Genomic DNA, 24,599 nt, shown 5'->3' with positions numbered 1-24,599 from the left:
CCACCAGACCGTCTGTACCTACAAAGATCAACTTCTTCCCCTCCCTAGCTAAGCCCTGCATGGACTAAGAGGGTGGCAGAGAAAGAACACGTATAAAACCATAAACTAGAGACCAAAGGTTGAATCATGACTGCTTTTGCCTATGTCTCAAAATGTGAATTGAACTAGAGCTTTCCAACTTCCTCTCAACTGTTAATACCAGGGAGACCCTCAATGCTCTTCAGAAAAAATACAAAAAAAAAAAAAAAAAAGACAAAGTAGAACAAGAATCTGTGAAAAGAACATAATAAAAATTAAGCCTAAGAGAAAAAATAGTACCCCCAGGTCTGAGAAGGGTTCTCATGTGGCCATTAGGACTCCTCTACATTCTAGGAAACAGCAAGGCCCATTTAGATTCTGGGCTCCAGTGAGTTCCCACTGGGTTCAAAATCCTGCCTCCACAAGTTAAGTCCCTTAAATCTCTGAACCCCACTTCCTTGTGAGAAAGCAGAATTCCCCCAGAAATGATCCGCAGCCAGGTGAGGGCCCACGGGCCAGTGCCCGTTCTAGGTAGTAGGCTGGTACTGTGCCTGGTACTCCTGCTTATCTGAAATTTCTACCCAGACCCTTGATGCCACCTACCTCCCAGGGCAATCTGAGAAACACCATGAAGTTCCTCCACACACAGTGTGCTACCATACTTTAGCAACCTGGTCCTGCAGACTCAGGTAGTTACAAAGCTCTGTGTCACCAACCACTCGAACTGCACCCAGTCTTTCTCAGCTAGGCTAGAAGACAGCCATCACCGTAAAGGCAGAGCATATAAAGTCGAAAATGAGGCCTGTTTCTGCTCTTCTGAAGACTTCTTTTTCCTGCAAAGGGAGGTATGCAAACCTAGAAAACACCCTGCTTCAACAGACCTACCCCCCTTTGAAGAAGCCATCACTTAAAAAGGAGGCGGGACAGGTTAAGGGTTCAATGTTCAGTTTCCTTTAATGACCCCCATCTCCCTGAAGGGCAGGTACAGGCAGCTAGGCGATGATGACAGAGATGTTTACTTGAAGATCTTGCCCTGATTGAAGGTTTTGCCCACATGCTGGAAGGCCCCCTCCCAGGAAAAGTACTCTCGAACCAGCGTCTGGGTCTCCTCGCTGCCAGGATCCAGTTTCCGCCACGTATAGGACTCGTAGTCCACCTGCCAATCTGGACTCAGCTGGGGAGAAAAAGCCAGGTTAAGAAGCATGTGGTCCAATCAGATCCTGCCCCACACCTGTTACTTCCAGCTCAGCCGCATGTCATCAGATCCTAAAACTCCTGTGACAGTTCCTCCTGTACACATTCCTTGAACTCTCCTGAATGCCCACAAGCACAAGAATGAGAGTATGCTTCCCATCTCCTTGCCCCATCCTAAAGGGAGCAACTCCTCCCCTACTCCTTTCCTCACCGGAAAGGCAAGCTCCTGGCCTCGGAAGACCCAGACTCCAGAAATGGAGCTGCTGTTGTTGGTTCCAAAGAGGATGACACTGGCAAAGGCATTCTTCCTCAGCTTGTCCAACCGTTGGAACATTCCTGACAGGGCCAAGGGAGAACAGAATCACAGTGGGTACAGCCTTCAGAATCACAGCACCCACTGCCTTGGCCTCCCCCTCCCTCAGCCCACCCTCTTCTCACCAGTGATGAGGTTACAACTCATAAAGGTCTGAGTGAGCTCCTCAGGGAAGCGGTACTCAGCGTACCACAGGGACCAGCCATCCTTATCGAAGTGCTCCCAGAAATACGGCAGTGCCACAGTGAGAGTGTCCTCATTGGAGTACTTGCGCTTAAATTCGTCCAACACAAAGGTACTGAATGGAGAAAAACAAGCAAGATCAATGTGAAGAAGGTCCTACTGAGGCAACAAAGGGTTTCCAGGCTAAGAGAAGCTAAGGACGAATTTCACTTAAAATGTACTGGTTTAAAGGAAGAGCTCACTGGACTGGCAGATGGGTATAAGCTTGTAACGGAAGAAAGCTAAGGGCGTAGGAAGAGGGGCCTAGGCCACTCCTCTGCTCTCTCTCTGCAGTCTTAAGTAGGCTAAGCTTGAAGACAGTGGGACCACACACACACACACACACACACACACACACACACACCACCACCACCACCACCACCACCACCACCACCACCACCACCACCCCCCCCCCCACCCCCTGGCCTGAGGGAGACCTGACCCAGGAAAAACACAGCAAACTACTGCCCCCTGGTGGAAACCCAGAATGAGCGCTCATCCTTCCTGGCTAGCCCCTAGCCCCCTGGCTCCCTCCAGGGCCCTTTCCCACTGAGTCACAGTCCCTGATTCACCCAAGTATCTTCCCCTACCACAGGCCTCTTCGGGTTACACACACTACAATGTGACAATGGAAGCAGCAAATGTTCTCAAAGAACCTCCGCCCCAGACTTTATACGGGTGGCCTTGAGTCACTGTGCCCAGGAACAAGCCCAGATGCTGAAAAGCCCTTAGGTTCAGCTGATCTTTGAGGCAACCTGGCACACTGCACTGAGAAGGCTCAGCTATAGAGTTCCTCCCCTCATGGTAGGGGTTCTCTTTTTTTCTTTCCAGTTATAAAACCACATGCTGACTGAAGAAAATCATCTGCAATGCCAGTAAACAAGAGAATTGATTAATGTTTATGTACTTCCTGCTGGTGACTTTCCAAAGATGATGTATATAATTTTGTGCCTTACACAATTTGTTCATTTAATACTGTCCCCCTATCAGGGATTTTTTTTTTCCTTTTTTTATTCATTTGAGAGAGATCATGAGCACCCAAGCACCCAAGTTAAAGCATAAGCAGGGGTGAAAGTCAGAGGAGGAGAAGCAGACTCCCCACTGAGCAGGAACCCCGATGTGGGTCTGGATCCCAGAACCCCAAGATCACAACCTGAGAAGGCAGACACTTAACCAACTGAGCCACCCAGGCGCGCCTTACAAATGGTTTTTTGTTTTTTGTTTTTTTTTTTTTATGATAGTCACAGAGAGAGAGAGAGAGAGAGAGAGAGAGGCAGAGACACAGGCGGAGGGAGAAGCAGGCTCCATGCACCGGGAGCCCGATGTGGGATTCGATCCCGGGTCTCCAGGATCGCGCCCTGGGCCAAAGGCAGGCGCCAAACTGCTGTGCCACCCAGGGATCCCTTTACAAATGTTTTTTTTTTTTTTTTAAAGATTTTATTTATTTATTCATGATAGTCACAGAGAGAGAGAGAGAGAGGGAGGCAGAGACAGGCAGAGGGAGAAGCAGGCTCCATGCACCGGGAGCCCGACGTGGGATTCGATCCCGGGTCTCCAGGATTGCGCCCTGGGCCAAAGGCAGGCGCCAAACCGCTGCGCCACCCAGGGATCCCCCTTTACAAATGTTTTAATGGCTACATAACCCTCTACTATAAAATGTGCCATAAACCTATTTAAGAAAACCCTTACTAAGGATGCCCGGATGGCTCAGTGGCTGAGCCTTTGCCTTTGGCTCAGGTTGCGATACCAGAGTCTCAGGATCAAGTCCCACATCAGGCTCCCCACAGAGAGCCTGCTTCTCCCTCTGCCTATGTCTCTGCCTCCCTCTGTGTCTCTCATGAATAATTAAATAAAATCTTTGGGAAAAAAAAAAATTGGGATGCCTGGGTGGCTCAGTGCTTGAGCGTCTGCCTTCAGCTCAGGGAGTCCTGAGTCCTGGAGTCCCTGGATTGAGTTCCACATTGGGCTCCACTTGGGAGAGTCTGCTTCTTCCTCTGCCTGTGTTTCTGCCTCTCTCTCTGTGTCTCTCATGAATAAATAAAATCTTAAAAAAAAAAAAAAAAAAAAGCCCTCACTAACTTTAATTGGACCAATTACTCATTAGTGTAAATGATGCTAACAAACCCTAGAGTTAGAAACCATTCCTTTCCCTCTTTCCAGATAAGGTTAAGTGGTGTGACCTGCCCACTATTACAATATAGCAAAGCAGAGTGCCCTTGAATCCCCGGTCCTGTGTTCTTTCCCAAATACACAAAGGAGACCTCCTCTGAGGTGCTTCCCCCTCAAGCACCCAAAAAAAGGGACTCAGGGTTTTTCTCTTCATACCCTCCTCATCTGTTTGAACTTTAAAATTTATGACCATCTTGTATCCATTCCACCCCAAATGAGGACAGGCTCTGAACAGCTTCTGAAACAAGTTAAGCTGGAAGGCCTTAAAAGAACTAGAACTGGGGCACCTGTGTGGCTCAGTTGGTTAAGCACTTGCCTTTGGCTCAGGTCACAATCTAAGGACCCTGGGATCAAGCTGCGCCCATTAGCCTCCCCACTCAGTGGAGTCTGCTTGCCCTCTCCCCTAGCTGGTCCCTCTGCTCAACGCATTTTCTCTCTCAAATAAATAAATCTTTAATAAAAAAAAAAAAAAAGAACTAGGGTCCCTGGATAGCTCAGGGGCTGAGCATCTGCCTTCAGCTCAGGTTGTGATCCCAGGGTCCTGGGATCAAGTCCCGCATCAGGCTCCCCACAAGGAGCTTACTTCTCCCCCTATGTCTCTGCCACTCTAGGTTTCTCACGAAAAAATAAAATCTTAAAAAAAAAAAAAAAAAAAACTAGCTAACAAGTAATTAGAGATTTGTATTACAACAGCATATGTCACTCAGGTTAATTAATACAATTTATATACACACCAAAAATCTTGCTCACTCCTTACCTGCTCCTGTGTTAGGCTCAAGGTAAATCACTTCAGTTCAAAAAAAAAAAAAAATCTGTAAAGAGCAGCTGCATCTGGAGCTTCCTTGGTCTTGTATGAAGTACCTGAGTCAGGCAGCCCGAGGAGCTCAGCGGTTTAGCACCACCTTCAGCCCAGGGCCTGATCCTGGAGACCCAGGATCGAGTCCCGCATTGGGCTCCCTGCATAGGGCCTGCTTCTCCCTCTGCCTGTGTCTGTCTCTCTCTCTCTCTCATGAATAAATAAACTCTTAAAAAAAAAAAAAAAAGTACCTGAGCTTAAGAGCTACACTCCAAGTTGCTCCCCAATTGGGGAAATAGCAGCTCCTACTGTAACCATCTGGTGCTAGGATGCTTGTCATTTACAACTCTCCAAACCCCTATTATGGCCACCAGCAATGTGTACCTTCATGCTTGTTTGTCCCATTAAAAACCATTACAAGGAGCACGTGGATGGTTCGGTCAGTTAAGCATCCAACTTTGATTTCCACTCAGGTCATGATCTGAGCTGTGAGATAGAGCCTCATTTTGGGCTCTGCACTCAATGGGGAGTCTGCTTCTCTCTCCCCTTCTCCCTCTGCCCCTCCCCCTACTCATGCACACACTGTCCCCTTCTAAAATAAATCTTAAAAAAAAAAAAAAAAAAATTACAAAAATGGCAGAGGATGAACTCTGTTGAACCCTAACAGACAAACTAAGAAAGGCTGGATGGCTTTGGGTGGGTGAGAAAAGCAGGGAGTGGGTGAGAAAAGCTGGGATCAAGGACTTTGTGAAGTGGCCACAGACAAGACAGGTCTCCTAATGCTTGCAATTCTAATGAAAAACCTAGGGCATTAGCTGATGATGTGAGTAGTGCTAGATGTCCTGCTTTTTTTCACTGAAAAGTTTCCTTTTACTGTATTCTTTTCTTCCAAGAACCCCAACCTTCATTAAAAAGGTTGGCAGTGGATAGGGGTGACAACCGTCCCATCTATTTCCTTTTCTTTTAGGGGTTTAACTCCAGCAATCTGAGAAATAATGAAGCAGACAGGCACTATGGAGTCATAGTCATCCTTGCTTCTCAGAGATAATGTTTATACTGCCTTCATCAAAAGGGTAAAAATATAATAAAACAACACTGATGTGGTGTCACTGCTTCAGCAAAGGCAGCCCAGCAGGGTAGACATGAGGCTCTCTGCACCTTCTCATATTAGTTCTGAGGACTCTCAAATCTTATTGAGCATACTTAAGACCAGTCTACCTCCACACCCAATTCTGTGCCTGTCTACATTCTTTGCTGGAAAAGGAGTTCTTATCTTCCCAAATACTATATATATTAGAAATTTCCTTTCCACTTTTAAAATTCATCCAATTCTTGGAGCACCTGGGTGGCTCAGTAGATTAAGTGTCTGCCTTCAGCTCAGGTCATGAGGTCAGGTTCCCTGCTCAGCGGGGATCCTGCTTCTTCCCTCTCTCTCTGCCCCTCCCCACCCAGCTTATAGGTGTACACACACTCTCTTTCTCAGATAAATAAAATCTTTTTTTTTAATGTTTTTTTTAAAAGATTTTTATTTATTTATTCATGAAAGACACAGAGAGAGAGAGGCAGAAACACAGGAAGAGGGAGAAGCAGGCTCCACACAGGAAGCTGGACGTGGGTCTTGATCCTGGGACTCCAGGATCACACCCTGAGCCAAAGGCAGATGCTAAACCGCTGAGCCACCCAGGGATCCCCAAATAAATAAAATAATAAAAAAAAAATTAATCCAATTCTTGAGGATAAACTTTCCTTGCAAACGAAACATCTTTTTTTTTTTTTAAGATTTTATTTATTCATGAGAATACACAGAGAGAGAGAGAGAGATAGAGAGAGAGAGAGGGGGGCAGAGACATAGGCAGAGGGAGAAGCAGGCTCCATGCAGGGAGCCTGACATGGGACTGGATCCCAGGTCTCCGGGATCACACCCTGGGCTGAAGGTGGTACTAAACCACTGAGCCACCCGGGCTGCCCACAAAACATCTTTCAATTTTGTATGGACAACCTAAAATAGCCCTAGCTGTGTGAGGGGAACACACAGAGGCAAAAAGTGGCCTTTGGGAGTCCCATGTCCCCTACCCCCCAATATCATTACCTCTTGGGCAGGTGAGCAAAGGGGTCTTTGGCCTTTGGCTCAGCAGCCAGTGCCTGCTCACATTCATCCATTTCCTCCTCAGGAGCAGGGGCAGCAGCCTTCTTCTCCTCTTTCCGTTCAGCCTGGGGCTTCTGCTTCTCTTCCCGAGAACCCTTCTCTTTCCGTGGGGTGTCTTTTTTAGGTTGGCTCTCTGCAAACTTTTTAGCTGGTGCAGAAAAAGGGAGAGAAGTCAATATCCTCCCTCTTTCCATATGCCTCTAAAAGCAGGCAGTGAGCAGGGTAATGGAGGAAAACTGCCAGGCGGGGAACTAAGGGATCTAGGCCCTGCACTGCTCTGCCACCAGTTCCCTGTATGTCCTGAAGCAAGAACACAACCCTCAGCAACAAATACACGTGAACCTTATCTGTGGGTTCACATAACCCAAAAGCCTGATGGGAAATCAAGGGACTGAGACTGAGCCAACCAGCCCAGAGCCAGGCCACATACTCCTGTATCTCCACAGACTTACCATCAAACTGGGCCATCTTCTCACAGAGTTTCACCTCCCCCAAGACAGCCCGGAACTGGGGCTGGTTAATGCAGGTAAGGAACCAGCGGTTGGTATTGGGGAAGGCCTGGCGGAAAGAAGGCTCCAGGACCTGTCAAAACATAAGGGTAGAATAGAAACAAAGGAGAGAAAGTTCTTGAGGAGTTTCAAGCCAGAGACATTTCTTTCTACACCAAAGCTCCAATCTTCCTCTCAATCCCGGAGATGGGAGCTCCCTAGTATACCATCTTACCCTGGAGGGGTACTTCCCGTTTACCTTCCACTTTTTCACTATACAGTCCAACTTAGCGGATACTTGATCCTATCCCTCATTTACTATAAATCTACTTGGTAGATATGTTTATATGGTGCCTTACATCATTTACAAAACCATTTCATCTACACGTTCCAATCTTTCTTTATTTCTTTATAATTTTATTCATGAGAGACACAGAGGGAGAAGCAGGCTCCTCACAGGGAGCCCAATGCAAGACTCAATCCCTGCACTAGGGATCACACCCTGAGCCCAAGGCAAATGCGCAACCACTGAGCTACCCAGGCGTCCCACATTCCAACCTTTTATTTATTTTTTTTAAAAAGATTTTATTTACTTATTTATGAAAGACACAGAGAGAGAGGCAGAGACACAGGCAGAGGGAGAAGCAGGCTCCATGCAGGGAGCCCGATGTGGGACTCGATCCTGGGACTCCAGGATCACACCCTGGGCCGAAGGCAGGCGCTAAACCAGGCGCTAAACCAGGCGCTAAACCGCTGAGCCACCCAGGCCTACCCATTCCAACCTTTTAAATGTCACGTGTCAGGGCACTCGGGTGGCTCAGTAGGTTAAGTCTGCCTTTGGCTCAGGTCATGATCCCAGCATCCTGGGATGAAGCCCCACATAAGGCTCCCTGCTCAACGGGGAGCCTGCTTCTCCCTCTCCCTTTGCCCTCCCTCCCTGCTCATGCTGTATCTTTTTGTCTCAAAAAAATAAAATCTTTAAAAGTCATATCAATAAAACTAAAGCAAATAAATAAAAGGCAGGGCAACACAGCTACCAATTACTCGTTTTACTAAGTAAACCACAATTATCTACATGATATATACTATTCACCTAACTTCAGAAGCTAAATATTCAACAGTCAAAAAAAAAAAAAAAAAAAAAGGCAAAAAAGTACTTCAGAATAACAAACTGTCCTTTAAACTTAGCTTTGTGAAAAACTCATTTACCATCTTTTAGTTTGCTAAGATCATATGGAAAATAATCTTGTCAAGAAGACGGAACAGAGCGGTCAGTTCTTTGGCTCTGGTTCTGCAGTACTGGGTTCAAACTCTATGCCACACTTACTAGCTACATTCCCTTGGGCAAGGTTCCATTTCTCCTCACCCATACAGCAGGTAAAGATTAAGATGATCCCTGCAAGGCCCTTGACACAGAGCCTGACACAAAGGAGGTGCTTTTTTATTTTCCAATTACTGCACTACTATTCTGGACACATATTGGTCCAACAGTTGCTTGGTCAGCAACATGTCATCTTCTTTAACCCAAAAACCTCAAAACTAATTACTACCATGCTGATTTTATAGCTTACAGAAGAAAAAAAAAAAAAGAACTCAAGGAATTCTCTCAAACACACACACATCCCTCTACTAGTAAGTAATGAAACTAAGAACTGAACCCAGCCTGCCTCCAAAAGATCTGGACACTGAAGCTACCAGCCCTTCCTGTCTTTTTTTTTTTTTTTTTTTTTTTTTAAGATTTTATTTATTTATTCATGAGAGAGAGAGAGGCAGAGGGAGAAGCAGGCTCCGTGCAGGGAGCCTGACATGGGACTCAATCCCGGGACCCCAGGATCACAGCCTGGGCTGAAGGCGGCGCTAAACCACTGAGCCACCCAGGCTGCCCGCCTTTCCTGTCTTTACAACTAAGCACAAGCACAGCTGGACTTCCCCCAAAATACAGAAACAAACCACATCTTCTCTATCAAACAGAAACTCAGGAAACAGAACATTACCAAACTTCTCATGAGGGAAGGTAGTCATGGTATTCAAACTTGGGATTCCTATAGACTAGTCGTTACCCAACACCCTTCACATCCAAGTCCTCAGCAGAATACAGGGTAACCCGGAAGACTTAATGACTTAATTTCTAACCGCCCCCTATCCTCTGCCAACCTAATTCTTTCAAATGTCACCTGTTTATAGAGCCACAACAGGGTGCAGACAACTGTGATGTCAGCCAGTGTCACACGTTCGCCCACCAGAAAAGTCCTCGTCTTCAAATGAGTATCCAGGAGCCCCAGAATTCGCCTCACTTCCTCCTTTGCATTCTCTGTGGCCTATTGATTTAAAAGGATTCAAAACTTAATAGTGGATACCCATCCCTTTCCCTCTCCCCTCCAACGACAGACCTAAGGTAGCTATTTCACTTACAAAGTTCTGGCTCATCCCCATCTTCTTTCAATGGAGTCAGATTCCAGATCACTCCAAATGTATCACAAAGGAAGCTCTCAAGGTCAAATTTCCTCATGGTGCAGTCTGGATTAATTTCCCACTATGACCTAGTCCTTTATCTTTGAATTTTAGAAGGAACCACAGAAGTCACCTGATGTAACCACTCCCCTACCATTTGGGATAGCTTTTCTACAACAGAAATCTCTCCTCTGACCACTCATGACAGGCACCACCTCCAACTGGGTCTGTGTGACAAAGAACCCAGACACTATCAACAGCAGTGCTCCAAACTCATACCCCAAAGATTAGGTCTTTTATTATCCCAAATTCTTAGCATCTCCTTTTCTCAATCTATTTTATTTCTTGCTCCTTGACACTCAGGAGCTGATTTCATCCTGGGCCTTGGCTTCTCCCCAAGTTCAAGGCTTACCTGCTTGTTGTGGTGCATGATGCCCAAGGTAGGAAACACCCAGGTACTGGCTGGGGGCACTATGTCGCTATCAGCAAAGCTCACCCACTGCACCACCTGGGCTGCTGCCTCTGGAGTATTTCCCCGCAGCTCCTCATTGCTCACTGCAGAGGCAGAACACAAAGGTCAGAACTTTGGGGTCAGGCCAACATCGATCCAAGTCCATAAAAATTCTTCTCCTGTCCACTACAGCTCACCCTCATCCTCTCCTACCTCCTTCATTCCTGATCTTCCCATTCCCACACCCACTGCAAATTACCATAGTAGGCAATGGCATTGCTCTCAAACACACAGAATCCATCGTCACCCTCAAATGCTGGAACCTGGGATAAAACAGTCAAAAGATAAAATTTAAAAAAACATTAAGTAAAACAATCAGGAATTACTCACTAGCCAATCCTGGGATAAAGTTCTTACATAAGGCTGACAATCCTTACTAAGCAAACTACTGATATGAACTACTACAATCTGAAACTTAGGAACCAGAAATATTTAAGTAACTTGGTATTCCTTACAATGTGAACTCACATGAGAAATCCCAAAGATTTAAATATTATCAACTGTTTATATAAAATCCCTCAATCAAATAGGCAAAAGACCAAAAACCAAGTGTCATCTCTCTCCGTATTCTTTAAAGTATTGTGGTGCTCCCTGAACTGCATTTATCTCTTCTCTGTTTAGCATGGTTATTTATCGACCTCGGTAAGCCCTTTGGTTGGCTCATGGGCAGATACTCGATGTATTTGCACTGAAAACAGTCAAAACCCATTCTCTTTCCCGCAAATACAAAGAAACTTGTGAATTTTATAACAAGCCACTGAACAGCTCTGCATCATTTTTAACTACGTGTGAATCTTCACTTAACTCAAAAGAATTTTAAATCACTGAAATATAATTTTTTTTTTTTTTTTTTTTATGATAGGAACACAGTGAGAGAGGCAGAGACACAGGCAGAGGGAGAAGCAGGCTCCATGCACCGGGAGCCTGACGTGGGATTCCATCCCGGATCTCCAGGATTGCGCCCTGGGCCAAAGGCAGGCGCCAAACCACTGCGCCACCCAGGGATCCCATCACTGAAATATATAAAGAACAAATTAGGGATCCCTGGGTGGCGCAGCGGTTTGGCGCCTGCCTTTGGCCCAGGGCGCGATCCTGGAGACCCGGGATCGAATCCCACGTCAGGCTCCCGGTGCATGGAGCCTGCTTCTCCCTCTGCCTGTGTCTCTGCCTCTCTCTCTCTCTCTGTGTGACTATCATAAATAAATAAAAAAAATAAAAATAAAAAAATTAAAAAAAATAAAAAATAAAATAAAAAAAAAGAACAAATTATACAGAAAATTCCCTTTTAAAGATGGAGACCATTTTCAGAGTGAGAGAATCTCAGGACTCTTTTGAGTTCTCAGGACCAAAGACTCCTCTCCACTTTTCTACTCACCTTGCCGGCAGGAAATTTACGGAGAAATTCAGGGGTGCGGTTGGTTTGGCCAAAGTGGAAGTGGGGTGGTGCGGAGAGCACGCGGACCTGAGCTCCGCTGTACTGAGCAGCAATGAGAGCCTTGAAGGCCCTCCAGTTTTCAGGATATGTGTACAGGGTCTGTAGGTGAAAGTAGGGGAGGGAACGTTAATGAGTAAAAGGCTCTCAGTCGGAAATGTCACTTCCCGGGATAAATTCCCTGAGTTATTCCCAATCTGTTCAACTCACTTTTACTCCCCCTGGTGAACGACGCTCTCTAGTATCTGCCATGTGTAATCAGAGTCCGCTGAAATACCCAAGACACAACTACACACCAACTGCTAAATAAAGCGCTGACAGGTTTGACCTTCCCTAAGGACATCTCCAGCAGCATTCTCCTCTCCTCCAATATATCGTGGAGAAACCCAGAACTCGTAGTTCCCTCAGACTCCACCTGCCGACACATTCCTCCCTTCCTAGAGCTCTGGTTCATTCATTGATGGTTAACGAGTACCTGCCTACTCTACGACTGAGCCGCTCACCCCCTTCGAAAGCATCACTCCCCGTCTCTCTCTCTCACACACACACACACGACCATTTCCAAGTTCCCCTCCGAAAAGCCACGGAGAAATCGAATGGCATCTTCTCTTCCTAAACCAACTCGGTCTCCCCCCAAGAACCATTCCTTCTCGTCATGCGTACCATTCGTCCCTCCGGTCCTGTCCCGCAGTGAGTTCTGGCGTTGCTTCTCCTTCTGTTAACCCGGCCAGCACCGTCTGACTCCGCCGTCCGGAGAGTCCTCTCCCTCCCAAACCTCCCCGCTGGACGACCCTTAACCGGAGACAGCCCTACCTGCCCACAAAGACCCTCCTTTTCACCCCGTCCCCGCTGTTCCCCCACAAAACGGTCGCAAAAGTTCTGTCAACCTGCCCGGATCCCACGTCTCGAGGCGGCAATGAACCCGAACCCCTTTCTCAGGCCCCAGAAGACCAGGATCCCACATCTCCTTGCTCCTCTGCCCCAGACCCTACCACCTCTTTGGCCTCCAAGAGCTCCAGCCTCAGTTCCCCGCCGGGGCCTGGAAGCCTTGCTCTCCCAACAGCACGGTCTCTAGACCCAGGATCAGTCCCTCACTCGGCTCCAGAACTTCTCTGACGCCGGAGGGCTCCACTCGGGCAGAGGATGGCGTCGGATACCATGACCTGGATCGCCGGAGCCGGCAAACTTACCCCGGCCGCCATGGTGATTCCGCAGAGAAAGGGGGTGGGGCTCTCGGCGCTGCCGCAAAGTAAGCCGTCGGGGAGAGAAGGGGGAGGGGAGAGCCGCGGAGAAACAGCAGCCGCAAAGCGAGGACGGCACAGAAGGCATACGCACGACAGTTCTATACCGCGCCGTGGCTGAATTGCAAAAAGAAGGGGGTGGGGCCTGCTGGTCGTCACACAGACAGCTCGCGCCTGCGCAGCGGGACTCTTGACTGGCCCCGCCCCGCAGGCGAGGCCAATCGGAGTCCCGACTTGAAGGTGTAAGGCGGGGAGGGTAAACTGAGAACTAGCTGAAAAGCCTCCTCTTCCCGGCGACGTGGCACGGCTGCCAACTCCGCGCCGTGCCAGGTCCCAGAGGCGTTCCCCTCCAGCTCAGAAACCCGCGGTGACTTGACGGAGATCCTTCCAGGCCCCTAACATCAGGATTGTGGGACTCTCACTGGGGGCGGAAACAAGTCCTGTGTGGATAAGTACGTTTGTTCCCGCTCTGGTTTTCTACAGGAGAGGATGATTATCTCACCGGAGCCCAAGTCAGAAACCCCTCTACCAAAGTGAGGTTTCCTCCGTTTAAACCACCCTGCGGGCTCCAGGATGCAATCACTGCAGGTAGGGCCTTGGTGCAGGGCCTGCAGCCGAGAAGGGCCGAGGGAGAACACAGCGGATCCCTGCCACCCGTCACCCTGCAGAGGGCTGCCAGTTCACCGATGATGGACACCCCTTTACCCACGCTCAGGTCGGACAGTGTTTTCCCCATTTTAATCAGAACAGGATGAACTCTGTTAAGTGAAAGAATGGACAGAGAACCCTGAACCCCAATTTCAGGCCGTCACCATATAAATCTGGGCGGTAAGGTAAAGTGGAGGCAAACTCGGTTCTTGTTCCAGGTACTGCCCAAGCCGCCCACCTGGCACTCCATCCTTCAAGAACTCTACCAAGCGGGCTCCGGGTGCAGGAACACACCACATGTAGGCCTCCCTGCAGGTGGTGATAAATGCTAAGAAGCAAATAGGCCCAGACCTATTTTAGGGTGGCCAAAAAAGGCATGTCTGAGAAGAGCAGTAGGTCTGGGGAGGGCAAGTAGTGGGTGGAAGGATTACTACCAGGTGGAAATTAGAGGAAACTCTAGTGTTTATTAAACTAGGAGCTTTATTGCCCATTAGGGTCCCTGTCTTCACTTGAGGAGGTTTCGAAGTGCTTGAGGGAGGTAAACTTGTAAGAAATGATGGAGATCAGGGAACAGGCCTTGAGAATCCTGGATTGGGGTCACGGTGAGAGTCTGGTCAGCCTGGGAGGCAGATGCCACAAAGGTCAGGAGCGGCTCAGCCTCTGGCCGCTGTGCTGCACCGGTTGGTCCTCTCAGCTCCTGGGTGACCTGAGCCTCAATCGCCAGCCATGCTGTTGTGCCAGCAGTGCCTCCACCTTTGTCCTTGGTCTGCTGCTGCAAGCGTCGCCGGGCCCGCCGCCGCCCCTGCCACACTCGGTGCCACAAGGCACAGCGCCAGCTCACTGAGGACAGCAACACCCCCTTCCCTGTCTCAGCCCAAAAACCTTCTCTGGCTGCATCAGCATCAGGGCCTTGAGGCCTCTGCTCTGCCAATGCTTCATGTCCTGGTTGTCCCTCTCCTCCAGTAGCTAGCTGCTTTGTGGTCGTCTGGGGTGGCTCCCCTGGCCGCCCAGAGCTCTGCACCCAGTCCTGCACCATCTCTCCAACCTCCACAACCATTTCCTCCACCCCATCTTCACTGTGGTCCCTGACACATTCCTGCTGCTCTTCCAGCCCCTCCTCACAGCTTTTTTCCTGTCCGTCTAGTTTCAATCTTTTGTTTGTCCCTCCCTGAGGAGACTCCTCAGGGCCACCTCTGTCAGTCCGCAGTCTCTTGGTTCCCTGTTCTATATGACACCCCAATGCTTCCCTTAACACCCGGGCCAGGGTGGCAGTGAGCTGGGTGAAAGGAGCAGGGGGTAAAGGGATGGGTGTTGCAGACAACAGGGAACTAGGGGAGCTGGGCTGCAGAAGGGGGAGCAGCCCCCAGTCCCGACCCCGGGAGGAACGGCGCTGGAACTGGAGACTTCGGCAATAATTGGCTGCTGCTCTGCAGCAGTTCTGTAGCCGCCCGGCTACGCGGCTGGTCACATTGGCTGCCACATTGTGACTCAGGTCAAAAGGGTCCTGGAGATTCATGGGGCCAAGGCGCAGGCCCTCCCAGCGATTAGAGGGCAGGCCCCCTGCCACAGGCAGTACCTGACCCTCCCGCAGGGACAGCAGTGAGCCACGGAGATCCCAACAAGAGACGCAGGAGAAGAACTGGGCTAGCAGAGAACCTAGAAGAGGAGGAAGACCAGGCAGAAGGGGTTACTCAGAGGCCAGAACTGAGACAGGTCTGCACTAGAGACATTCTCTTGGAAGGACTTTCTTTTCCCTTCCAAGTAGCTCAGAAGTGTCTGCAGCCAAACTCCTCTGATCTCTAAAACAAGAGGTCCGGCCTCTTGCCCTGTGCCCCCAGCAACGTCCTTCCCCAGATGCTGCTCCTTTCCCTCGCTGGCAGTGTAACCTTGAACAAGCCACTTAATTGCTCCAAGGCATGGTTTCTTCATCTGTGAAATGGTATTAACAATACTAGCTATCCCATGAGAACTATGCTGTGAGAACCATGCCTGACAAACTAACTGACGGATATAATCTACAGCAGTGATTAACATCATTTATCAATCCTCTACCAGCCTCAAGTGCCAGGGTAGCTCAGAGGCTGAGTGTCTGCCTTTGGCTCAGGGCGTGATCCTGGGGTCCTGGGATCCAGTCCAATTTCGGGCTCCCCACAGGGAGCCTGCTTTTCCCTCTGCCTATGTCTCTGCCTCTGTGTCTCTCATGAATAAATAAATAAAATCTTAAAAAAAAAAAAAAAAAAATTCCTCTACCCGCCTCCCCAGACTCACTGAGGGGCTCCTTATTGGTGCTGGGCTCCAGTCTTGAGGCATCCCTGGGGAAACTACAGTCCCAGCCGTCCACCTCCACCTGCTCGCCTTCACCTGTAAAAGGAAAAAAAGGTGAAAATCAGCTTGGAAGCAGAAAGATTTGGAAGCAGAGATCTCATTCCTGGGGTAGCTCAGTGCATCTAAACAAGACATGAGGAAAGCTGAAGCTGACAAGATAAAGAAGGTGGAAGCCAGGCTGCTGTACCTGCTTTCTGGGTGAGCTGAGACACAGTAGGCAACACAGGAGGTTCCCTGGTCTGAAGGAAATAGATCACGAGCAAGGTCAGGGCGTAGTTACTGAGGAGGGGGCCGCTTCCTAGATAAACAATAATTCCAGTTATGCTGGAGGTGCATCTAACACCTCCACGCTGGTTTTCTCAACCCTGGTTCTTGTGCCTGCCTCCCCTTCCCTCCATGAACCCCTGCCTTTGCCCCAACACCAGCTCAACCCCAAGTGTCCTGACTCATTCTCACCTGACAGCCCTCGACCCTGAGCCCAACAGCGGAGGGTGTATACAAGAGGCCGAACTCGCTCATCCAGCTCAGAGCAGAGACTCAGGAATCGAGAGTTGTGCAGAGCCAGCCTGGAACAAAGACAAGGGTGTGAGTGCTGCGGAACCCTTTGAATCCATTATCCTAGCTCTTGTCCCAAGCTTGCAGGACGGGGCCTGCAAATAAGGCCGAGAGAGGGTTTTCCAAGTGTCTGCCAACGTGGGTCAAGTGAAAAGTCATGCAAAAGGAAATCAAAACTGGGAAACACTGCATCCTTTACTGTAGTTACAAGACAGCTCAAATTGCCTTTCATATGCAAAGAAACAAAGGGAGAGAGGGAGAAAGGAAGTGGGGAAGAGGGTGGGAAGGGAGAAAGTGATTTCCATCTAATTCAGCATTTCCCAAACTTACTCAACCCTAAAACTTTTTCCTAAATCCCCTAAAAAAAGTATTCCAAGGAACACACTTTACATTCATGAAAGTGGATGCGAGACAGGAGACAAGTGACAGAAAGCAGGATGGGACCCAACAAGGATATCCTCAGCAAGTACAGGAGCTCCCCACAACAGGGCCCCCTCCTCACCCACCCCAGAATGCTCAGCTGGCCTTCCCAACCACCCCCTAAACAAAGGTACCGGTTACTGAGGGAGATGTCACCATGAAGACCTGAAGGCCGATGACAAAACTTGACCACAGGGCGTCTGGCAGAGGGTACAGTCTGGACTCGGTACACTCCAGGGACACAGCCCCGAAGAATGGATCCCACCAACTCCAGCATTGCTGCCCCCTCTGGTTTCTCCCCCTTCAGGGCCTCTGCCAGTTCCAGGGCCTTCCCCAAGTTCCCCTCTCCCAGGTCCTCCTGCAGTGGTGAGGCTGGAGGCAGGGACTGGGGAGAGGCGAGGGTCTCAGAGGCCAAAGCAGAGTCTGGAGTCTGGGGTGCCAGGGAAGAGGAAGGAGTTTCAAAATCCAGGGCTTCTGAGTCTGGAGGAGAAGGAGGCTGTGAGTCTGGAGGGGAAGCTGGGGTACAGGCCAGGGCTTGAGGATCCAGTGGTGATGCAAGGGCTGAGTCCAAAGATGGAGACTCTGGGGCCTTTGGGGCTGGCTGTGGATAGAAATGAGCTCAGTGAATATTCACCTCTCATGCTGTCCCCCATTTGGGCAACATCCCCCAAGATCTATCATTACTGCTTATGTGCCAGGCCCTGGTCCAGGGGTTTTATATATATGAACTCAATTAATTTCACAATCTCTTTTTAAAATTAAAAATAACGTTTTAATGCCACAAAATAAATGGTCTGTATTCTACCAAGATGTCACTGTCATGAAAAGACCAAAGAAGGCAGAGGAACTGTACAGGAGTGTGAGGGGGACAACACGAGCCTGCTGGTGCAGCTGATGAAAGCAGAGGATGGGCTGCAGACTAAAAGTCTCCTAACATTTTACATTTGCATAAGGTAACATGTCTGTCCTGCGGCTGTACACAAGGATGCCTTTGTGTTTCCCTACTGGACACTGGACTATGACAGGCATCATGTATGCAACCTGCCCTCAAATGATTCTGAAAATATAAAGTGTATATGTGTGCGTGTGTACATACATAGGGAGAATGATAAAACAAATTTATTTTTTAAATAACCCATTTTGTGGGGTGCCTGGGTGGCTCAGTGGGTTAAGCATCTGACTCTTGGTTTCAGCTCAGGTCATGAACGTAAGGTCGTGAGGTCAAGCCCTACATCAGGCTCCACACTCAGCAGGGAGTCTGCTTGAGATTCTCTCCCTCTGCCCCTCCCTCTAATCAAGTTCAATCTCTGTCTCTGCCCCCCCCCAAAATAAATAAATAATCCTTAAAATAACCCTTTTTGTAAAGTAGGGAGTATATGAAAACTGTACTTTTTGCACAATTTTGCTGTGAATCTAAAACCACTCTAAAGGGGATCCCTGGGTGGCGCAGCGGTTTGGCGCCTGCCTTTGGCCCAGGGCGCGATCCTGGAGACCCGGGATCAAATCCCACGTCGGGCTCCCGGTGCATGGAGCCTGCTTCTCCCTCTGCCTGTGTCTCTGCCTCTCTCTCTCTCCCTCTGTGACTATAATACATAAATAATAAATAAAAATTAAAAAAAAAAAAACTATATGGAAGATTTTTAAAAAATAAATAAATAAATAAAACCACTCTAAAAAACAAAGCCTAAAAAATACTAACAACCGCCTTATTCCAAAAGGAGATCTGTATATTAGATTTTAGAAAATAGACAAAAACATAACCCCAAAATTACTTCACTGTATCTCTTTTCATATATTTTTCCCAAAATACAGTATATAATAATGTATACCGTTTTGAAATTTTTTTTTCCTGTTACAAATGCCACATATCCTGTGTCCATTAGCATTCATCCTCTCTAATGACCACCTAATACATTCACATTTCTCTAATCACAATAACCCTTTTGGCTGGGTTCCATTATCCCCATTTTACAGATGAGGAACTAAGGCACAAGAGAGATATCGTGCTTGCCCAGAGTCACATGACCATTCCCACTGACTCTTTTTTCTTTTTAACGATTTTATTTATTTATTCATAGAGACACAGAGAGAGCGAGAGAGAGAGAGAGAGAGAGAGAGAGGCAGAGAGAGAAGCAGGCTCCATGCAGAGAGCCCGACATGGGACTCGATCCAGGGTCTCCAGGATCACGCCCTGGGCTGCAGGCAGCGCTAAACCACTGTGCCACCGGGGCTGCCCCCCACTGACTCTTCCAAGCTGCCTCCCTGGTCACTCACCTGAGACTCTTCCAAGTCACCCAGATCCAGGAAGAGGTCAAGATCACAGCCATGGACATCAAAACTATTTATGGAAGAGCCAAAAGGATGGACCACGCAGCCTGGATGCCAAGCAGAGAAGAAAGGTTGAGTGACATTACAGAAGAGAATGGGGTGGAAGAACATAGTGGGACATAAAGAAGGAAGAGCAGCCAAACGCCCGCAGCTGAGGGAGAGGGGTGGGGGATGTAGACTCAGTGGAGGGAAGGGCAGGAAGGGCTCACACATGGTAAGGGAGGTGACTCACCAGGGAAGAACTCCATGAAGACCTCCTGCATCAGGGCCACCACGAGGCTCCGAAGCTGCCGCTCAGCCTCAGACAACTCCCTCAGCCCCACAAGCTTCACCATTTGTGCCCCCACATCAGGGGCCTCAGCTAGTGCTTTGGCCAGCTGGTGGCTGTCAGGGGCTGCTCCTTTGGGAGATTTGGAAGCTGGGCTCTGGAACTCTTTCTGCTCCCGTGGCCGGACCCGCAGGCGATGTCCTCCTAGGCTGTGCTGGGGCTGTGACAAGACAGCTTCCCGAGTCCCTGTGTCCCCCATCTCCACGATAGCAAATACGCCCTAGCAAACCACAAAAAGGGCAGGGATCGTGGTTTTGGAATCCAGAATCCAAATATGTGGTTTGACATGTGTGTCATGAGTGAGATTCTATGAAATGGGGACCATTCATAAATAAATAACTTTTTTTTTTAAGATTTTATTTATTTATTTATTCATGAAAGACACACAGAGAAAGAGAGGCAGAGACACAGGCAGAGGGAGAAGCAGGCTCCATGCAGGGAGCCCGACGTGGGACTTGATCCCATGTCTCCAGGATCACACCCCAGGCTGAAGGCGGCGCTAAACTGCTAAGCCACAGGGGCTGTCCTGTTTTTGTGTCTTCTTGACCTACATTTTTCCCCTTCTCAGAAGTCAGGCTTATTCCTCTAACTAATAATTGCATTTTATTGTGATAGATTCTGTTCTGCTTCCTATAATTTTCATTTTTTTAAATAAATTTATTTTTTTTATTGGTGTTCAATTTATCAACATACAGGAAAAAAAAAGTTTTTTGTTTTGTTTTGCAAATTATATGATTGTCTTTATAGAAACCCAACAAAGTCTGTGGTTTTTTAAGTAATTCAGCAGGTTGCTAAATATTAGATCAATATGTAATTATGATCCTTTCTACCAGTAATAGATAAGAAAAAAGTACCTTTTACAGTGGCAACAGAAAATATGAAGTACTAAGGAATAAATCTAATACAAGTTACTAATTATAAAACTTTACATTTAAAGGTATCAATAGGGCAGCCCCGGTGGCTCAGCGGTTTAGCACCGCCTTCAGCCTGGGGTGTGATCCTGGAGACCGGGGATCGAGTCCCACATCAAGCTCCCTGCACAGAGCCTGCTTCTCCCTCTCTCCCTCTGCCTGTGTCTCTGCCTCTCTCTCTCTCTCTCTCTCTCTCTCTCTCTCTCTCTCTCTGTCATGAATAAATAAAATCTAAAAAAACAATAAAAAAATTAAAAAAATAAAGGTATCAATAATGAAGACATAGCATTTTTATGGAAAGATTCAGTATAAAAGACCCAATTCTTCCCAAATTAATCTCTCATCTAACACCAATGAAAATACTAATAGGCATCAGAAATAGGCATCAAAACTTCTTAAAAACCATAGTTAAAAAAAAAAAAAAAAAAAAACCATAGTTAAGTGAGCCAGCGTGTCACTGATGCAAGGATACACAAACAGAAGAGACCCCCCACGTGTGGGCTCTGGGAAAAGATATTTTCCTGGAAAGTAAAGAAAAGCAGGGGAAAACAGTCAGACTCAGCTGGCATTAGCCTTTTATACTGTCCTTCAGCCTGCCCCTTTTTCTCACCTGAAGATGTGCAAGCAGTATTATCACAACTAGGAAGTGAGAACCACATGCCCAATAATGACAGAGCAGGAGAAAAGTAAAGTCCCAGACTGCCCAGGTCTGGACTTCTTGTTAAAGAAAACAATTAGGAACGCCTGGGTGGCTCAGCAGTTGAGCGTCTGCCTTTGGCTCAGACCATGTTCCTGGGGTCCTGGGATTGAGTCCCACATGAGGCTTCCCACAGGGAGCCTGCTTCTCCCTCTGCCTATGTCTCTGCCCCCCCCCCCTCTCTCTCTCTCTCTCTCTCTGTGTCTTTCATGAATGAATTTAAAAACTCTTAAAAAAATAAAGGAAACAATTAAACCTCTTGTGTTAAAGCTTCTGTAGGGGGACACCTAGATGGCTCAGCAGTTGAGCATCCACCTTCGGCTCAGGGCGTGATCCTGGAGTTCCGGGATTGAGTCCCACATTGGGCTCCCTGAAGGAAGCCTGCTTTTCCCTCTATGTCTCTGCCTCTCTAGCACTGTCCAGAAGACAGGGTATTTTGACCAGCTAATTTCAGTGTACCTCTCACTATAAGTTAATAAACTGCTAACTGGTTCATAAACCAGTCTCTTGTAGGGTTAGGATAGATCTCCCAATGTTATAGTCTTAAAAGCACCTACTTCTTTGTAATTACTCATTTAATTGTCTACTTTATTCACTAGGCTGTAAGCTCTGTGCCTGCAGGGGCCACATCTATCCTACTCACTACTGACCTCTTTTTTTAAAGATTTTATTTATTTATTTGACAGCAAGGGCACAAGCAGGAGGATTGACAGGCAGAGAGAGAGGGAGAAACAGGCTCCTCATGGAGAAGGGAGCCCAATGTGGGACTCAATCCTGGGATCATGCCCTGAGCCAAAGGCAGACACCTAACCAACTGAGCCACCAGGTGCCCCTACCCTATTCACTATTGAAAATACAACTCTGAGGCACCTGAGTGGCACAGTCCATTAAGTGTCCGATTCTTGATTTCAGCTCAGGTCACAATCTCAAGGTCGTGAGATCAAGAACCTCATCAGTCTCCACCACTAAATGTGGAGTCTGCTTAAGATTCTCTCTCTTCCTCCTCTCTCTCAAATAAATAAATCTTTAAAAAAATACAGTCTACACACAGTGCCCAGTACTAAGTCAACAGTTAATATTTGGCAAATAAAACGAAGACAATAAATTAATGATCCACAAGTCCCCCAATGACTAACTCTGGCAAACTGACAAATCCAAGCAGGAGCCAGAGAGGTGGGAGTTTGGGGGGGGTGGGGGGGTGGCGAAGGCTCACAAAGCTGAATTAGCCCAAGTACTGTGGTATCCATCAAGGACAAGCCACATAAGGCACCAGCTGAAACAGGGCTCCTGGTTTCTCTCTCATTTCTTCTTGTATGTGGCACACCTGAGTCATTCTTTACCCCAAAAGCCATTCACTCTACCTTGTCCTTGTCCATGACGACACTGGCCACAGGTCCAAATGCCTGGAAGTACTGAGTAAGCTGAGCAGAATCCACATCCCGGGGAAAGCCACTGACAAACACACTTCGAAGTCCCTGGGCTTTTCGGGCAGCTCGTAGTTCTACTAGGTGTCGGTGTTTCCGGCCTCCCAAGTGGGCATCTAGGCTGGGTCCTACAGAGATAATTGTGAAACAAAAATATCCAAATCAGGGATCCCTGGGTGGCGCAGCAGTTTAGCGCCTGCCTTTAGCCCAGGGCGCGATCCTGGAGACCCGGGATCGAATCCCATGTCAGGCTCCCGGCCTGCTTCTCCCTCCGCCTATGTCTCTGCCTCTCTCTCTCTCTCTCTCTCCTCTCTCTCTCTCTCTGTGTGTGTGTGACTATCATAAATAAATAAAAATTTTTAAAAAAACATTAAAAAAAAATATCCAAATCACTCTTCAGTGCACCCACCCCTTGACTTTACCTAAATGCATACCTAAATCTTACCAATCCTTCCAAGCTACAGAAAGGGTGGCCTTTGAATAAACCAAGTCTGGCTCTTTTCACCTCCCTCTCTTGTCCATTTGTCCACATAAGGTATTCTCTCTAAGTAGTTCCCAGGACAACTAGCTACAATTTTTCTTAAACCCTCTCTAAGTGCTAGGTAAAGCAACACCTAAAAATTATTTTAAAAATAAATAAATAAATAAATAACAGGAAACTTATCCAGATCATATTACAGAAGAACTAAATAAAGCAGGACCCTAGACTTCATGGATGGTCTCTAGGTATGGTAGGGAGATTGCAAGTGCATGATCTGAGGTCACACTGCTCAAGTTTAAATCCCAGTTCTGGCAAACTGTGTGAGATCTTGGGCAAGTCACTTAACTTCTCTGTGTGTCAATTTCGTGGGTCACAAAATGAAGATATCAATAGAACTAACCCCAAGGGTATACACATATAGAACATGGGAAAAGTTAGCAATTATTATTTTTGTTAAATTCTGGGTCAGCTGTTTGTTGCCACCAATGAATATGTGGGGCCAGAAAAGACTATCTTGGATTTTTGGCTTGCCCTATGGGGCAAACAGTGATAGTGCCACACACACACACACACACACACACGGATAGAAGATCCTGTTTAGGGAAGATCACAACTCCAGACTTCCAAAGTGGAATCTGAGGTTTCATGGAGTCCTGTGTGCTGTCATACAAGAACCCTGTCTACTTTGCCAAACCCACCTTCTAGTCATGCATGCCATGCTACTTCGCCCGTCTCTGCCTTTGGGTCGCTCCTCTGTAGGACTTCCCTGAGTTAATTACGACTTTCTCTGTGATCCTACAGCTCTCCAAACATCCCTGTGGAGCACCAGAATGGTCTCCACCTCTGAATCCCCTCACCCCACCCGAGAGCCTAGAAGAGTACCAGACACAAAGGTGGCGTCCAACAGACGACGGTTAAAGAGGGAATAAGAATGAAACTTTCGCTGTGGAGATTTCGGATGCTGGGAAGGAGAGGGAAAAGTGGTAGGACTTCCGCCACTCTGCAGTCCCTTCGTCAAGGCGGAGCGAAAACGGAGGTGAGCGGCCCTACCAACCGACCTGCCAAGAACTATGACCTCTAACTCTAACCCTCGCTAGCACCCAAAGACGAAAACTCACAACCACCGCTTACGGTTGGCTGTAGTAACGTGGCAGAGGCAACAGCGGAAACCCCCACGAGGCAGCGACTGGACATCCGAATCCACCGCCGCCATCGCGACTCTCCCGACAGCACACAACTACTTCTGCCCCCACCGGAACTCACGCCTACAAATCGCAAAGCGCTTGGAAGCAACTTCCGCCAGGCGGATAGGAAGTGACGTAGCATGGACCAATTGCGCAAACACTCCTCGGCTTGGGAAACAGCTCCTTCGACTCAGGGTTCCGTTTCCACTCCGCGTTGTTTCTTCTACCAGCTTCGGAAAAAGCCGCAAGTCTTTTTTTGTTTTTTTTTTAAGATTTTATTTATTTGTTTGTTTATTTATTTATTTATTTATTCATGA

At 47.9% G+C, this 24,599-nt stretch overlaps 2 protein-coding genes across 3 annotated transcripts; both read right to left on the bottom strand.

The window, feature by feature from the left end:
• Positions 1-953: 953 nt before the first annotated feature.
• Positions 954-13,077, bottom strand: EEF1G (eukaryotic translation elongation factor 1 gamma). Its single transcript, XM_041722283.1, has 10 exons — positions 12,931-13,077; positions 11,684-11,842; positions 10,508-10,571; positions 10,210-10,352; positions 9,521-9,664; positions 7,311-7,440; positions 6,802-7,006; positions 1,651-1,823; positions 1,424-1,548; positions 954-1,192 (listed from the first exon to the last, which is right to left on the bottom strand). Exons 1-10 carry the CDS (start codon positions 12,940-12,942, stop codon positions 1,034-1,036), a joined length of 1,314 nt encoding a protein of 437 aa, XP_041578217.1. The 5' UTR covers positions 12,943-13,077; the 3' UTR covers positions 954-1,033.
• Positions 13,078-14,089: 1,012 nt separating this feature from the next.
• On the bottom strand, positions 14,090-24,382 carry TUT1 (terminal uridylyl transferase 1, U6 snRNA-specific). Of its 2 annotated transcripts, none has more exons than XM_041722281.1 (9): positions 24,230-24,382; positions 22,555-22,745; positions 19,490-19,805; positions 19,204-19,304; positions 17,064-17,530; positions 16,411-16,520; positions 16,142-16,252; positions 15,898-15,990; positions 14,090-15,285 (listed from the first exon to the last, which is right to left on the bottom strand). In XM_041722281.1, the coding sequence occupies exons 1-9, from the start codon at positions 24,309-24,311 to the stop codon at positions 14,135-14,137; spliced, it is 2,622 nt and encodes an 873-aa protein (XP_041578215.1). In that variant the 5' UTR covers positions 24,312-24,382; the 3' UTR covers positions 14,090-14,134. The 2 variants fall into 2 exon arrangements, with proteins under 2 accessions (XP_041578215.1, XP_041578216.1); XM_041722282.1 differs by lacking the exon at positions 24,230-24,382 and adding an exon at positions 23,797-24,213.
• Positions 24,383-24,599: the final 217 nt, after the last annotated feature.

The sequence above is a fragment of the Vulpes lagopus genome, chromosome 11 (genome assembly GCF_018345385.1).
Source record: "Vulpes lagopus strain Blue_001 chromosome 11, ASM1834538v1, whole genome shotgun sequence".
NCBI classification, from domain to species: domain Eukaryota; kingdom Metazoa; phylum Chordata; class Mammalia; order Carnivora; family Canidae; genus Vulpes; species Vulpes lagopus.
The sequence above is the reverse complement of the archived record's forward strand: the minus strand, read 5'-3'. Positions and strand labels throughout refer to the sequence as shown.

Bases quoted from the DNA above. Each gene is read 5' to 3' on its own strand.
- EEF1G (XM_041722283.1), bottom strand. The intron at 7,007-7,310 runs GTAAGTCTGTGG...TTTCTGCACCAG, and splicing joins GAAGATGGCCCAGTTTGATG to CTAAAAAGTTTGCAGAGAGC. The intron at 1,193-1,423 runs GTGAGGAAAGGA...TTTTCTCCCCAG, and splicing joins GCCAGGAGCTTGCCTTTCCG to CTGAGTCCAGATTGGCAGGT.
- TUT1 (XM_041722281.1), bottom strand. From the start codon at position 24,311: ATGGCGGCGGTGGATTCGGATGTCCAGTCGCTGCCTCGTGGGGGTTTC. The intron at 19,305-19,489 runs GTGAGTCACCTC...CTTGGCATCCAG, and splicing joins CTTCATGGAGTTCTTCCCTG to GCTGCGTGGTCCATCCTTTT. The intron at 17,531-19,203 runs GTGAGTGACCAG...TTCTATCCACAG, and splicing joins GTGACTTGGAAGAGTCTCAG to CCAGCCCCAAAGGCCCCAGA.